This window comes from Littorina saxatilis, linkage group LG1, assembly GCF_037325665.1.
Source record: "Littorina saxatilis isolate snail1 linkage group LG1, US_GU_Lsax_2.0, whole genome shotgun sequence".
Lineage (NCBI taxonomy): Eukaryota > Metazoa > Mollusca > Gastropoda > Littorinimorpha > Littorinidae > Littorina > Littorina saxatilis.
In genome coordinates this window covers 19750837-19765772 of record NC_090245.1, presented here as the reverse complement: position 1 = coordinate 19765772, position 14936 = coordinate 19750837, and the positions used below count along the sequence as shown (strand labels likewise).

The window sequence follows — 14936 nt, the reverse complement described above, 5'->3', positions numbered from 1 at the left end:
GTCTGTCTGTCTGCCAGTTAGCATAAATCTGTTAGCATCTTGAACTGTTGCTGTGTCCTTCTTGCATTGGCAGTCACAGAAATGGCGTACCTTTGTTTTCTTCTAGTGTCTCTGTGTCGGTCTGAGGAAATCCTTCAGCTTTTGTTGTGTATTTCTGTCACAGAGATAGTGTACCTTTTGTCTGTCTACCCGCCAGTTAGCAGAAATCGTTTAACACCTTGCCTGAACTGTTGCTGTCAGTCCTTGTCACAGAAATGTCGTACCATTTGTCTTCTTCTGGTTTCTTGGTGTGTCAGTCTGAGGAAATCGGCCTTCAGCCATGAGCTTTCTGTCACAGAGATAATGTACCTTCGCCTTCGTCTTGTCTTTCTGTCTGCCTATATGTGGAATCTTCACCATCTCGAGCTTTGGTGTATCTTTCTTGTCACAGAGGCGTTGCCTTCTTATTGTTGTTTATCTACATGTGTTTGTCTACCTGCCAGGTATAAATATCCGTGAACATCTTGAGCCTTTGCTATGTCCTTCTTGTAACAAACAAATCGTATCTTTGTCATCTCCTTGTCTTTCTGTCTCTCCGTGTGTGGGAATCTTCAAAACATCTCGACTGAGTTTTTGACTTTTTTTCTGTTACTGGCATGACGGCGTAAACCCTCGTTTTCGTCTTTTTTGACTGTTTCGTTTTGTTGGTCTACATCTTTAAGACTTTGAGGTTTTGCTGTGTCTTCCTTGTCACGTAAGGGATGGACTTCTCCGTCGTCTTCTTTTTGACTCATCAAGACCTGTCCTGCTCTCTGTCATATCATCCGTAGAGATCCCAAACTTATTGACCTTGAGGATTTTGTGTGTCTTTTTTGTCACAGAACTGGCAGAATTCCACGTCATTCGTATTCGTGTCCTTCTGTTTGTCTGCTGGTCTGTGGACATCTTTGACAGCTCTTAGTGTGGTTAGAATGCTCGTAGTTGATGCATACTTTTGCAATAATGTAAATCAGGACCAATGCTTTTCGTGCTCAATGCACCAATTGCCCGTTCCTTATTCAGCGTGCATGTCATGTCTACGAGTATATCTTGTCAATCTGTGTCCACGCTTGTCTGACTGTTTGACGTGAGAGTTGCTCACTAGCTGTCTGAGCGTGTCTCTCGAAATGACACCATCGTCTCTCTTGCTCTCTCTGCAGTGTGTGTGTGTGTCGAGGGGGTGGGGTGGGGAAAGTGTGTGTGTGTGTGTGTGTGTGTGTGTGTGTGTGTGTGTGTGTTTGTGTCTGGGACTGTGTCTGTGTCTGTGCGTGCGTGCGTGAATGCGCGCGAGCATGCGTGCGTGTGTCTTCCCGCCTGTCTGTCTGTCTATCTACAAACCACATCCCAGGTCAAGTTCCTGCCTCGCATGGTTATTTCTTTCTTCGAGCCGGCCTACCGTCTTTAGTCTCTCTCCTCCAGCTAACTCCCCCCTTCCTCCGTCTTTCCTTACCCCTTCAAACACATTTACTTCCTGACACCATTTACACCTGGCGCGTTAAATTGTACCTGAAACGACGTGGTAAGAACATGTTTTTTTGTTCAACCTGGGGTTTATAGGGCAGTTTAGTCTCAGAATTCTTCGCGGTTACGGTGCATTGTCTGTTGTTCCGCTGTGAGTGACTTCCCAGCTGGTCTTCTTACAATTACGGTGTTCTACCCGGCTTGCTGCATGTGTGCTTCGAAGAAACTCAGTGTTGAGTTCTTGTGAGCTAGGTTACTGTAGCAGACCCACGGAGCATCCTGACGAGATAAGCTTATAGATTGTTGTTGATCCTAAACTTGCTTATTATATAGTATATCCATACATTGTTGAATAAAACACTGTTTCAACCATCCTGATAAGAAAGAGTTGTGGCTAGCTTGAACTTTCTTTTCCATAGAAGTCGTGATTTCTTTGGGATTTTAGATTCGTGTTTGATGCTAAATGAAAAGTAATGAAAATACATTAAAGGCAGGATACGCTCCAAAATGTGTTGACTTTGGAATAGACGAATTCCGAAAATAACTGTCGGGTCTGTATGGGTTGTGAAAGAGTGAATGCCCTTGCTTTTTACTCGGACAAACATTGGAGCGGCCAATCACTAGCGAGGGGTGTGTCGGAGCCCGTGGACAGGAGTACGTATGAAGATATTTGTCAGAGTTATTGCTAAGAAACTGTCTTCCATCGTATTGAGTAGTAGATGAACTTTTTCCTCCACATCAATCATCAAATACTTTATGAAGTTCGGTTTTCTGAGGCAAAACAGTATTTGAAACCGCTTCATTGTTTGAGACGATCTCTAGTACACCACCTTCCACTTCTGAATAAAAACAAACAATACTAATTAATAATCAAAAACTGACCAATTCGACCAATGTCTGTTACCGCCTCGTTTCCAACAGTGAAATGACTTCCGGCCTTCCCACAATTACCTGCCCGGTTTCAACATCACTTCCGCCGGGGGCTAACAGGTGAATAAACATGGCGGCTCCACCTGTCCCTTGAGTTAATTGAATCCGACGCATCTGCCGCGATTTGCATACCTGATAACTATAGCATGTTTGATGATAGCCTGATTTCGAAATAGACCTTAAGACGCGTGGACATTAGCCTCAGGTGTAGGTAATGCCCCCTTCAGGTGAATTTAGATGTAAGCGGTCAGGCAGACACTGGCGAGAGTCAAGATAAAACGCGGCAACGTACATGAATCTGCTGAGCCGGAGGAAGCAGTACGCACACTTGCGGTTGAAGATCGTTCACGACCTTCTTATTGTTTGACAAGCCTGTTTAGAGACTGGTAGACGGAGCTGCTTCCGGAGCCTGATTGGGAATCACGTTGCAACCTGTCGTGAGGAGATGAATAAAGGGGTGTTTGTAGAATGTCAACCTATTGAGGAATCGAATGTCTATTTAGTCACTGAAGGTTCCTGGATAGAGTCTTCTTCCTTCTTCTCTTGTGCCCCATTCTCTTTTCTTTCCCCCTGTATTTCTTTTGCTTGTCCACATCTTCCTCACTCCTCCATATTTTTTTTGTTTTTTGTCCCTGACATTTGACCAAGCAGATTTAAACTTAAAGGTGATAACGGGTAGGCTCGGCTCGAGGTGTCAGTATTATGTAATTTCAATTGTTCTATTCTGTATATATATGTTCTTTTGTAAAGGGCCTAGAGCCATAGGTTAGGCACTTAAAAATGTCCAGTTATTATTATTATTATTATTATTATTATGTAAGCAAAGAAAAGATCATCCGAGACCATTACAATTTAGCAAAAAACAATAACAGTATTATACAAACGATCTCTATAAAAAAAAAAAATTGGACGTCCAGTGACTATTTAAACGCGTTGTGTGATGGAAGGAAAGCTTAAAGCTGCTCTTTCCGCTCGTCACAGGCGTTTCTCCGGGGGGACAGGTTTCACTGTTAATTCCGCGTCTAAACAGGAACAGAGGAAGTAGGAGGAGGAGAATGTATAGCTTACCTTGAACAGGTGAGACAAAGAACCCTGAGCTTACCTGGTCTTACAAACAATGCTGGCAAAAGGCATCCATACGTGTGTATATATATCCCCCTCTATAGCCCCGGCCAGCTCAGGTGAGATATTTCGGCAGATAGTAGATCAGAATGCACTCAGGTGAGGTAAACACACGTCTACCTGTTCGGGGTGTTGGCACTGTACAGGTAGCGGCGGTGTTTACCTGGGCTGGCTAGTGGCAGAGTCAGGTGGCCCTAATGGAAGCGGTGTGAGTATCAGGACACTCGGGTTATTACCTGTCTGAATTGGCATTAAGCTGAGGTGTTGTTGAGCGGTAACTGGAGTATGATGACAATTTTCGTAAGGAGAGGGGGAAGGGGTGACTGTGCGCTGGAGTAGCGGGTGAACGAGTGTATGGTGGGAGCTAGAGTATGATGACAATTTTCGTAAGGAGAGGGGGGAGGGGTGACTGTGTGCTGGAGTAGCGGGTGAACGAGTGTATTGTGGGAGCTAGAGTATGATGACAATTTTCGTAAGGAGAGGGGGGAGGGGTGACTGTGTGCTGGAGTAGCGGGTGAACGAGTGTATGGTGGGAGCTAGAGTATGATGACAATTTTCGTAAGGAGAGGGGGAAGGGGTGACCGTGTGCTGGAGTAGCGGGTGAAGGAGTGTATGGTGGGAACTATAGAGTATGATGGCTGACAGACAGGGAACCAGAAAGAGAGAGCGACTGGCAGAGAGAGAGAGAGAGAGAGAGAGAGAGAGAGAGAGAGAGAGAGAGAGAGAGAGAGAGAGAGAGAGAGAGAGAGAGAGAGAGAGAGAGAAGGAGGGAGTGAAAGAGATATGGGTGAGGAGAGAGAGAAGGAGATAGATAGATAGAGAGCGAGAGAGACAATGACAATGACAATTCTTTATTTTACGAGGGTGACAAGAATAAGCATGGGTATGCTTTATTTGCATCTATCCCTCGGCCTAAAGAGAGACTCAACGACTATCACTAAAAAGTTCGTGTCTATAGAGAGAGTGAGAGAGCGAGAGAGAGAGCGAGAGAGAGAGCAACCGAGAGGGAGAGAGGGAGGAGAGAGAAGGGGTCAAGAGAAGGAGGGAGAGAGAGGGGGGAGAGAGATAGAGAGAACGAGAGAGAGAGAAAAAGAGAGAGACAGACAGACAGACAGACAGACAGACACAAAAGACAGACAGAGAGAGAAAAAGAGAGTGCAGTACACTCAGCGCTGACATTTTTACCTAGAACCGAGACAACTTTCTGCCCAAAAAACGTCCATGTTTAAAAGGAAATATTTCCTCCAAATCCCTTACAGTATGCATATGCTTTTTTCTTGCGTTACACCTAATCGTCCCGTATTCCGTGAAATATGCGAAAATGCAGTACGCTGATTCAAATTTTCTGTGGAATTTTTGCTGCAATAAATACCCTTGAAAACGTTTTTTGTAGAAAGATAAATGTTTCCTTGCGAATGATTCAGACGTTAACGTGCGGTACAAAAATAGCGTTTCTTCACGCTAAACGGCAGTTTAAAATGAATCTGTGTGGTTTTTCACTTTTGCAAAGACGGTTTCAAATGATTTTGTGTAGCGGTTTTTTTGGGTTTTTTTTTACCTCTGTAAAGCGTTTCAAATGTATTGTTATTGACAAGCCACTTGCTTTCACAAATGTACGAAACTGAGAAGCCAAGCAAAATAAGGACGATAGGTATAAAAATGGAAGAGTAAGGGAGAGAAGAGAGGTGACAATTAACACTGAAAATTGATTTTTTTTTAAAGAGGAGTTTTTTGGATAACGACTGTGTACAGTTTAAAACAATGCATCGCGGACCTTAAACCGGGTATAGGCATGCAACCAGGTAAGTAAAGAAGACCGTTTTTTCTTTCAATATTCTGATCCCTCTGTCGTCAGAAGTCTAGGGTCAACATTCCATGAAATAGAAATAGAATCAGCTACAAGTCATGTATGACTTTCTACACCCCCCCCCCCCCCCCCTACTTTCACTCTCAAACCTTCCCTATCCTGTACCAGCATGCTAATATTGGCTTCGCTCGCCTCTGAACACTAACGGCCATCCCATGCCTTAAAGATGCTGATGTTCAGTACTGTCCTGTCAGGAAGTTACTAAACTAGAAACTAACGAAGTCACTGGTTTGGTCAAGTAAGGACAGTGGGCAAGTTCGGGTCACTATTCACTGACACTACCTCGTATTTGTGGAAGGTTTTTTTGTTTGTTTGTTTGCTTAACGCCCAGCCGACCACGAAGGACCATATGCTTTGACATATAACGTGCGCCACACACAAGACAGAAGTCGCAGCACAGGCTTCATGTCTCACCCAGTCACATTATTCTGACACCGGACCAACCAGTCCTAGCACTAACCCCATAATGCCAGACGCCAGGCGGAGCAGCCACTAGATTGCCAATTATAAAGTCTTAGGTATGACCCGGCCGGGGTTCGAACCCACGACCTCCCGATCACGGGGCGGACGCCTTACCACTAGGCCAACCGTGCCGGTTTGTGGAAGGGTAACCGTGCATTAGGTTGGTCCATTTCACGGTCACAACCCTTGTGTAGATAACAATTAACCCGAAGTCTATATATATATATATATATATATAGATCCTTTTAAAAATAAAAACGTAAGACAAACCTCGCCAAGAGCAGTCACTTAATACTGTTCGTTGAGGTAAAACTCCTTAATCTTTGTTTTTCGACTCGCATTCAAGTGTTGACTTTATCTGAGAAGTCGATCAGCTAATGCCAGCTCACTAGTGAAGAAACATCGGTTCGAGCCATGCAAGCTTTTGTGTTCTTCCCTCTAAAACAAACACCTCCACATCTGATGCATCTATTCTGCACACATTTCACCTCGATTCTTTTTTTAACTTCATGTGCAAATTGCCAGCGCAGTTTAGCGCAACACGATGTTGGCAGACTGACGCCGCCGCCATGATGCTTCTGGCAAGAACGTGATCTTGCGAGATCTGACGCGAGATTTGCTGCGACATGCGCGAGGAATGTTTTGTTTTATGTAAGCTTTCGGCACAGCTTCGGGAGGCGTCTTCCGTTTTTGTTGTCGTTTTGCTTGGTGTGTGAGCTTGCTAATACGGATCTGGTTGTCGGAATTTACTGACGGTTTAAGCTGCATGCTTTGTAAAAGAAATTTAAAAAGAAAAGAAAAGCCACACAGTTTTTGTTGCTTCGTAGTTTTATAGTTCATGAACTGTTCCACCCCTTCTTTTTCCCTGACTATTTTTCTGTTTTTTCTTTTATTTGTATTTCTTTTTCTTAGGGTTGGTATCAAGAGCAGGGTGCAGGCTGCATTTTACTTTACAGTTTAAAACAAAGAAACAAACACAGAAACAAGTAGGATGCAAACCATAAGAAAAGAGGGAAAAGCATAAAATTGGGTGTCACTCCGCAAAAAGAAAGAACTAAATAGTGAAAGGAAAAAAATGGAAAAAGCAACAACGCCAACACCCAAAAAAAAAACCCAGCAGAAAGCAAAATCAACTTATTTGGAAGGGAAAGCAAACATTTTTGCACGTTCTTTTGATTCCGGCAGTATCTTCCTTTTCTTCCTCGTTCATGGGCTGAAACTCCCACGTTCACTCATGTTTTTGCACGAGTGGGTTTTTACGTGTATGCCTGTTTTTACCCCGCCATCCAGGCAGCATGCATACGCCGCTTTCGAGGGGGTGGGGGAGGGGGTAGATTCCGGTGGTATAAACCAAGTAACGTCCTTTCAGACGTTATTTATTAATTGTTAATTAGTTCCTTGACTTGCACCGGAATAAGCAGGGCGGAAGGGGCAACTAATATGTTCTGTAGAAACTATACAGAACCTCGTGGGAATCGGTGTTTTTCTAACTCTTTTTTTTTTTTTTTTTGCCTTTTCTCCCAAAATCTAATTACAGTCACCAGAAGATTATACTCGGGGCACTAGCAAGATGCAATTAGTCTCCTGCTGGAAATAGTTGATATTCAGAGCGAGAACAATTTTCCTCATAGTGTCATGTTTCTTCTTGAAATGCGAGTACTCATGAAGGTTGGTGGAGACAACTAAGCGAGAAACTCTCTCTCTCTCTCTCTCTCTCTCTCTCTCTCTCTCTCTCTCTCTCTCTCTCTCTCTCTCTCTCTCTCTCTCTCTCTCTCTCTCTCTCTCTCTCTCTCTCTCTCTCTCTCTCTCATTCGCATTCTCTCTCTCTCTCATTCGCATTCTCTCTCCCTCTCTCGAGGGAGAGGGAGGGGGAGAGAGAGAGAGAGAGAGAGAGAGAGAGAGAGAGAGGGAGAGAGAATGCGAATGAGAGAGAGAGAGAGAGAATGCGAATGAGAGAGAGAGAGAGAAAGGGAGAGAGAGAGAGAGAGAGAGAGAGAGAGAGAGAGAGAGAGAGAGAGAGAGAGAGGGGTATGAGGGAATACTTTATCCCGCTGCACAACAGGAGTTTATTTTTCACTTCTCTTCGGTCGTAGCGGTGTGTAATACCTCCTCCCTCTCCCTATCTCTGTTTCTCTCTCTCTCTTTTCTCTCTGTCTCTCTTTCTTTATCTCTCTCTCTCTCTCTCTCTCTCTCTCTCTCTCTCTCTCTCTCTCATTCGCATTCTCTCTCTCTCTCATTCGCATTCTCTCTCCCTCTCTCTCTCTCTCTCGAGAGAGAGAGGAGCTCCTAAATTTCCTCCCCTTGAAAGATCAGTTGACGTTAAACAAGGCTGTGTTCATGTATAAAATTCTAAATGACGACTGTCCTAAATATTTTGCAATCACATTTCAAACATGCCACAAAAAGATATGGGTCCCAAAAAATCATCCCTCCTATACCTCGCATAGACCTCTACAAATCGAGCCTAGCCTTCTCGGGAGCTTTTCTCTGGAACTCCTTCCCCTAACAGATAAGAAATGCAACTTCAGTGAAATTGTTTAAGAGACAGTCACGTTCACACATCATTCGTGAATGAAATGTCTTGTTCGATTGTTATTTTGTTGAACATTTTGTACTAGTGTTAACGGATGTGTAGCTAATCTGAGCAACTTAATTCTCAAAATGAAAGGCTTAACTATGTCAATGTAATTTTGTAATTTTTGAGTTCTCCTTATATAATTCCTTAACTGCACATAGTATTGCAATCCATACAATGTATTTCTATATCTTATATGATTGAATTTTTATTTGTTATGTCCGTCTGTCTTTATGTGTTGTATAAAGGACAGGTTGGAAGAATAGGCTTTGCCTAAAACCTTTATCCTTTTGTAATAAAGTTCTGAGTCTGAGTCTGAGTCTGAGTCTCTCTCTCTCTCTCTCTCTCTCTCTCTCTCTCTCTCTCTCTCTCTCTCTCTCTCTCTCTCTCTCTCTCTCTCTCTCTCTCTCCCTCTCCCTCTCTCTCCCTATCTCTCCCCCTCTCTCTCTCTCTTTTCTCTCTGTCTCTCTTTCTTTATCTCTCTCTCTCTCTCTCTCTCTCTCTCTCTCTCTCTCTCTCTCTCTCTGTCTCTCTTTCACATTCGCATTCTCTGTCTCTCTCTCTCTCTCTTTCTCTCTCTCTCTCTCTCTCTCTCTCTCTCTCTCTCTATCTATCTGTCTCTCTTTCTCGCTCTCCGCTCTCTCTCTCTCTCTCTCTTTCTCTCTCTCTCTCTCTCTCTCTCTCTCTCTCTCTCTCTCTCTCTCTCTCTCTCTCTCTCTCTCTCGCAAGTGGTTTTGTGATGTGTATACTCGCGACTGTCTGTCTGCCTGTCCTTGGCGTGTTATCGTCATAGCATTTGTGTTTGTTTATCTATTTGCATGCAAGTCCCAATACATATATGGATCTCAGAGACTGAGACAGAGAGCGGGGAAGAGGGAGGGGAGGGATATGGGAGGTGTGTCTGTGTGAGGTTGTGTGTGTGTGTGTGTGTGTGTGTGTGTGTGTGTGTGTGTGTGTGTGTGTGTGTGTGTGTGTGTGTGCGTGTGCGTGTGCGTGTGTGTGTGTGCGCGCCTTGAGTCGCCTTGTGGTGAGATATGTGAACGTTATAAATTCTCGTATTGATAAAATTATTATCTCACTCCATCCCACATCATGCAATCCTTCCCATTTACCTCCACTTACCATGCACATCCCCTCGCTGCTTTCCAGCATGATTGAATTACCCAAAGTTTCCTCCAATGACAGAAGTCATACGTTTTCCTGCCCGATCCTCTTGTGACGAGTGGGTATGAAGTTGTTGCTGCAACCAGATACGCCTGGCCGAATTACCGTCGTCGTAAGCAACTGGCGTTTCGTGGTGCAAAGCAATACAGCCGGTTATGTAGCATCAGTTTTATGCTTCCCACGTTCATTATGTCACCTCATGCAGTCCTTTTTTTTCATTGTTGGTACAATCCCGACGGAGTTATTTTCGAAAATCGTCTATTTAAGACATACGACATAAAACATAAGATCATTTATTGTCCATACAATTAATTACAATAGATGGAAAAGCGTGGTTCATCTGCTCTTTAAACAACCAAAACAACATAATATGACAACAACCTTAAAAAACAAAAATAAGAACAATACAGTGTATTAATTTTCTACAGTAAAATCATAAACTGATTCTTTCTTGCTTCTTAACAAGGGCACCATCGACGCTGAGGATCAGACCTCCACCGATGACTGCTGTTGCTAGTAGAACTATATGAAGTATATCACACAGTGTTCACAACTGGTTCCAAAAACTGTGTTCAAACGTGGAACACTTCAATATACAATGTTTTTCTGTTGTATAATCGTAATCTTTTTTTGTTTCTCCACAAAGGGGCACCATCGACGTTGCGAATCAGACCTCCACCGATGACGACCGACCCGGTGACGCCGGAGTGTTACAACTTTACTGTGGGAAACTGGAGGCACCAAGAGTTCTACTCACCCAACTACCCTGGGGAGTACATCAACAACACTGACTGTGTCCTCTACTTGGAAGGTGAGCAGGTTATGCTTGGAAAGTCTCCGAGAGAGAGAGGGGGGCAGAGAGAGAGAGAGAGAGAGAGAGGGAGAGAGAGAGAGAGGGAGAGAGAGGGAGAGAAGGGGGTGGGGAGGATGGGTGGAAGGCAAATAGAGAAAAAGAAAGACAGAGACAGAGAGCGGGAAGAGGGAGGGGGAGGGATAGGCAGACCTGTTTACCCTTACGATTTTGGCGTAATTTATTACGATTTTCTGCAAAAAATACGCCATTCCGCTATCCGTGTCAAGACTACGATTTTCATTTTTTTTTAAAAAAAGTTTTAAAAAAATTTTTAATTTTTTTTTATTAATTCAAATGTTTGGCATTGGTTTTTTTCAATGGTAAAATGGGGTGAAAAAGCACATGACTGACCAGAGATCATGTCTGTCTGATGAGACGCTGGAGAGCCTTCTAGTGGTGAAGTCTCGCCCTCACTCATGCGGCAAGCGCAAGTACAGTAGAGAAGCGCTTGACACACTGAAAAAGGCCTACAGCGAGCAAAAGAAAACAAGTCGCGTAAGGCGAAAATACAATATTTAGTCAAGTAGCTGTCGAACTCACAGAATGAAACTGAACGCAATGCCATTTTTCAGCAAGACCGTATACTCGTAGCATCGTCAGTCCACCGCTCATGGCAAAGGCAGTGAAATTGACAAGAAGAGCGGGGTAGTAGTTGCGCTAAGAAGGATAGCACGCTTTTCTGTACCTCTCTTTGTTTTAACTTTCTGAGCGTGTTTTTAATCCAAACATATCATATCTATATGTTTTTGGAATCAGGAACCGACAAGGAATAAGATGAAAGTGTTCTTAAATTGATTTCGACAATTTAATTTTGATAATAATTTTTATATATTTAATTTTCAGAGCTTGTTTTTAATCCGAATATAACATATTTATATGTTTTTGGAATCAGCAAATGATGGAGAATAAGGTAAACGTAAATTTGGATCGTTTTATAAATTTTTTTTTTTTTTTACAATTTTCAGATTTTTAATGACCAAAGTCATTAATTAATTTTTAAGCCACCAAGCTGAAATGCAATACCGAAGTCCGGGCTTCGTCGAAGATTACTTGACCAACATTTCAACCAATTTGGTTGAAAAATGAGGGCGTGACAGTGCCGCCTCAACTTTCACGAAAAGCCGGATATGACGTCATCAAAGACATTTATCAAAAAAATGAAACAAACGTTCGGGTATTTCATACCCAGGAACTCTCATGTCAAATTTCATAAAGATCGGTCTAGTAGTTTAGTCTGAATCGCTCTACACACACACACACAGAGACACACAGACACACACACGCACATACACCACGACCCTCGTTTCGATTCCCCCTCGATGTTAAAATATTTAGTCAAAACTTGACTAAATATAAAGAATCAGTGATGCATGTGCTTTTGATGTGATCTTCTTTGAAATTATGATGACTACAAAAACTGACTGATGTGTTTTGTTTGTGAATATGGATATAGGTGCATGATTGCGTTTCGCAGATACAGTTGTCGTGTGCGTTGTAATTGGCGACAAATGCTGGATGATTACTATTTTTGTGCCAGGATTACTATTTTTGAGGCTGAGCATTACTCCAAAACACTTATGGGGGTAAACAGGTCTGGATAGGTGAGGTGTGTCTGTGTGACGTTGTGTGTGTATGTATGTATGTGTGTGTGTGTGTGTGTGTGTGTGTGTGTTGGTGTGTGTGTGGGTGCGTGTGCGTGTGTGTGTGTGTTTGTGTGTGTGTGTGTGTGTGTGTGTGTGTGTGTGTGTGTGTGTGCCTGTCTGTCTGTCTGTCTGTATTCTGTCTGTCGGTCTGTCTGTCTGTCTGTCTGTCTCCCTGTCTTTTTGTCTGTTGTAGTCACTGATACTTACTTACTTACTTACTGCCTTTCACGCCTGGTGGCGTGTAGGGCAGCGACAAAGGACCTCCACTTTTGTCTGTCTCTTGCAAGCCTTTCCAGGGTCGCCAGTCACCGATACCTTACCTGATAAACATTTTACAATGTTAAATTTAGCTTTAAAAAATGTGGGATAAGAACCAAGCGAGAAGTTGACATAAAGAGTAAAATATTACGCACATAATTATGAGGGTTTTGATGATTTTTCGCGCGTTAAAGCTCTGTCTGAGCTGTTTGTGGGGGAAGGGATGAGGGGGGAGGGGAGCTGAGAGATGGCACACGCGTTTTGGGCGTGTGTTTAATCTGAATCCGGTTGTATTTCGTTTCTCTGTGTGTGAAAAGCTTTTCAAACGCGTTTCATGGGCACCTGGTTCAAAACATTTTCCCCCTTGGACAGAAAATCGTGAAAAGGAGGCTGGTTCACTTTGGGGGTGGGGCGAGGAAACAGAAATAAAGAAAAGAAAATGCACATTCTGCGTAATGTCGGCTTTATCACAATATATCAATGATATAAGCAAAGCTGGCACTTTTATTCTCCCTTCCCTTACTGTGTATTTTTCATTTACCGTGTTTCCGTTCTGAAGCAAATCGTTCGGCCGTCTGCAACTCCGCGGGAGGTGTGCCCGGCACTGCCTCGTGCGCATGTCAGCGCGCTTTCCCGGCATGCACAGGCCCTGATGGGCCAGGAAATGAACAAAGTGCATTTCTAGCTGACGTCACGCAGTGCTGGGTAATAGACCCTGACCAAATAAACACGAAGTCTTGGAGAGAAAGGAAGACTAAGCAGAAATATAATGGGTGACAGAGAACAGAAGCCGTAAAGAACCTGTGCAACCAGGCGTGGAAAATTAGACACACGTGCGTACATGGCACTTTTCCCTGAAACACTGAAAAAGACAGAAATAAAGTTACCACACTGGAGGAATACTTTTTCATGTTTGCCTCGTTTTCTGTTTCCTGTAGTTAACTTCCCCTCCCTCTTCCAACACTCAAAACCTGCTGCAGCTTCACCGCATTTTCTTTCTTTCTGGATTGTATCACTGTGCATTTGTCCTGATAATCCTTGTCAGTTTTACTACTTTGGATGCTTATAGACGGATAAGGACATTTTATGATATCAGGTCTGTATATAATATAATTATGCATTTCTTATGAAATGAGTTTATCGTAGTTATGTGTGTGTGTGTGTGTGTGTGTGTGTGTGTGTGTGTGTGTGTGTGTGTGTGTGTGTGTGTGGGTGTGTGTGTGTGTGTTTGTGTGTGTGTGCGTGCGTGCGTGCGTGCGTGCGTGCGTGCGTGCGTGTGTGTGTGGCCATTATGGGCGTTGCCAGATTCGGAAACGGAAAAGAAAAGAGAAAGAAAGAAAAACTGAAAATAGGAGTGCAAGCCGCGGGTAAATATCGTAAAACATTCATTCAGCAAACGTGTTGCGTTTCTTAAAGGCCATGATTGCAGCGTGAATGAAAAATCAGTATTGCCCGTTCTCATGACATTTAACGCGCACGCCGCGAACTTTTCGGAAGTTAAACGTTGCGTGAACCTTTTTTAATGTTGCACCCTTAAACCCTTATTCATTTCGGAAATGGCATAATACACTCTCTCTCTCTCTCTCTCTCTCTCTCTCTCTCTCTCTCTCTCTCTCTCTCTCTCTCTCTCTCTCTCTCTCTCTCTCTCTCTCTCTCTCTCTCTCTCTCTCTCTCTCTCTCTCTCTCTACCATTTTGTCATTCATGTTAAGAGGTGTCGCCTCGTTGCTAAGTTCATTTTCCACGCCATAAAACGTCGAAAACTGCATGTTGAAACACTGCAATGTTAGAGATGGTACCGTTGTAATTGTAAACGATTATTATATAGCATGTGAGGATAAATGTGTAAGACGTGTATATGTGCAAAATTCCCCTAACCCACATCCCCTCTTCCCTGGTTTGTATATGGGCCAATGGCCATACGTACAATAAACCATCCAAAAGTCAAAAGTCTCTCTCTCTGTCTCTCTGTCTCTGTCTCTGTCTCTCTCACTCTCTCTCTCACTCTCTCTCTCTCTCTCTATGTCTCTCTCTCTCTACTCGACCTCCCTCTCTCTCTCAAACCGCTTTGGGTGCGTTTACTATTTTCTTCTTTGTTTCTATTTATCTTTATTTGAGATTTGGCAAGTCAGTTGCTTGCTCAGTCAGGCAGTATATTATATGCCATGTTTTTACGCAGATCAGTTTCCTTGCTTTTTAGACTCTGGCTTTTTTACCTGTGAAGATAAATGAATATTTCTGCAATGGTTAATTTGCATGAAGACAAGCTATAGAATAGCAAAAACAAGTCGCGTAAGGCGAAAATACATTTAGTCAAGCTCAGTCGAGCTCATAGAATGAAACTGAACGCATTGCATTTTTTCCGCAAGACCGTACAATCGTAGCATCGTCTGTCCACCGCTCGTGGCAAGGCAGTGAAATTAACAATCCAGAAAAGCGCGGTAGCGGTTCCGCTGAGGAGGAAAGCACGCTTTTCTATATCTCAATTCTTTTTAACTCTCTGAACGTGTTTTTAATCCAAACATATCATATCTATATGTTTAAGGAATAAGATGAAATTGTTTTTTCGATTTCGGAAATTTAAT

The 14936-nt window shown here is 43.2% G+C and overlaps 1 protein-coding gene across 1 annotated transcript in view; it reads left to right on the top strand.

Annotated features, from left to right (window-relative positions):
- The window catches only part of LOC138964160 (uncharacterized), a 126707-nt gene that overhangs the window by 87405 nt on the left and 24366 nt on the right, over positions 1–14936 (top strand). Inside the window, exon 3 of the mRNA XM_070336053.1 lies at positions 10246–10410. Coding sequence (XP_070192154.1) covers positions 10246–10410 — 165 coding nt within the window. The remainder of the gene's footprint in view (positions 1–10245; positions 10411–14936) is intronic.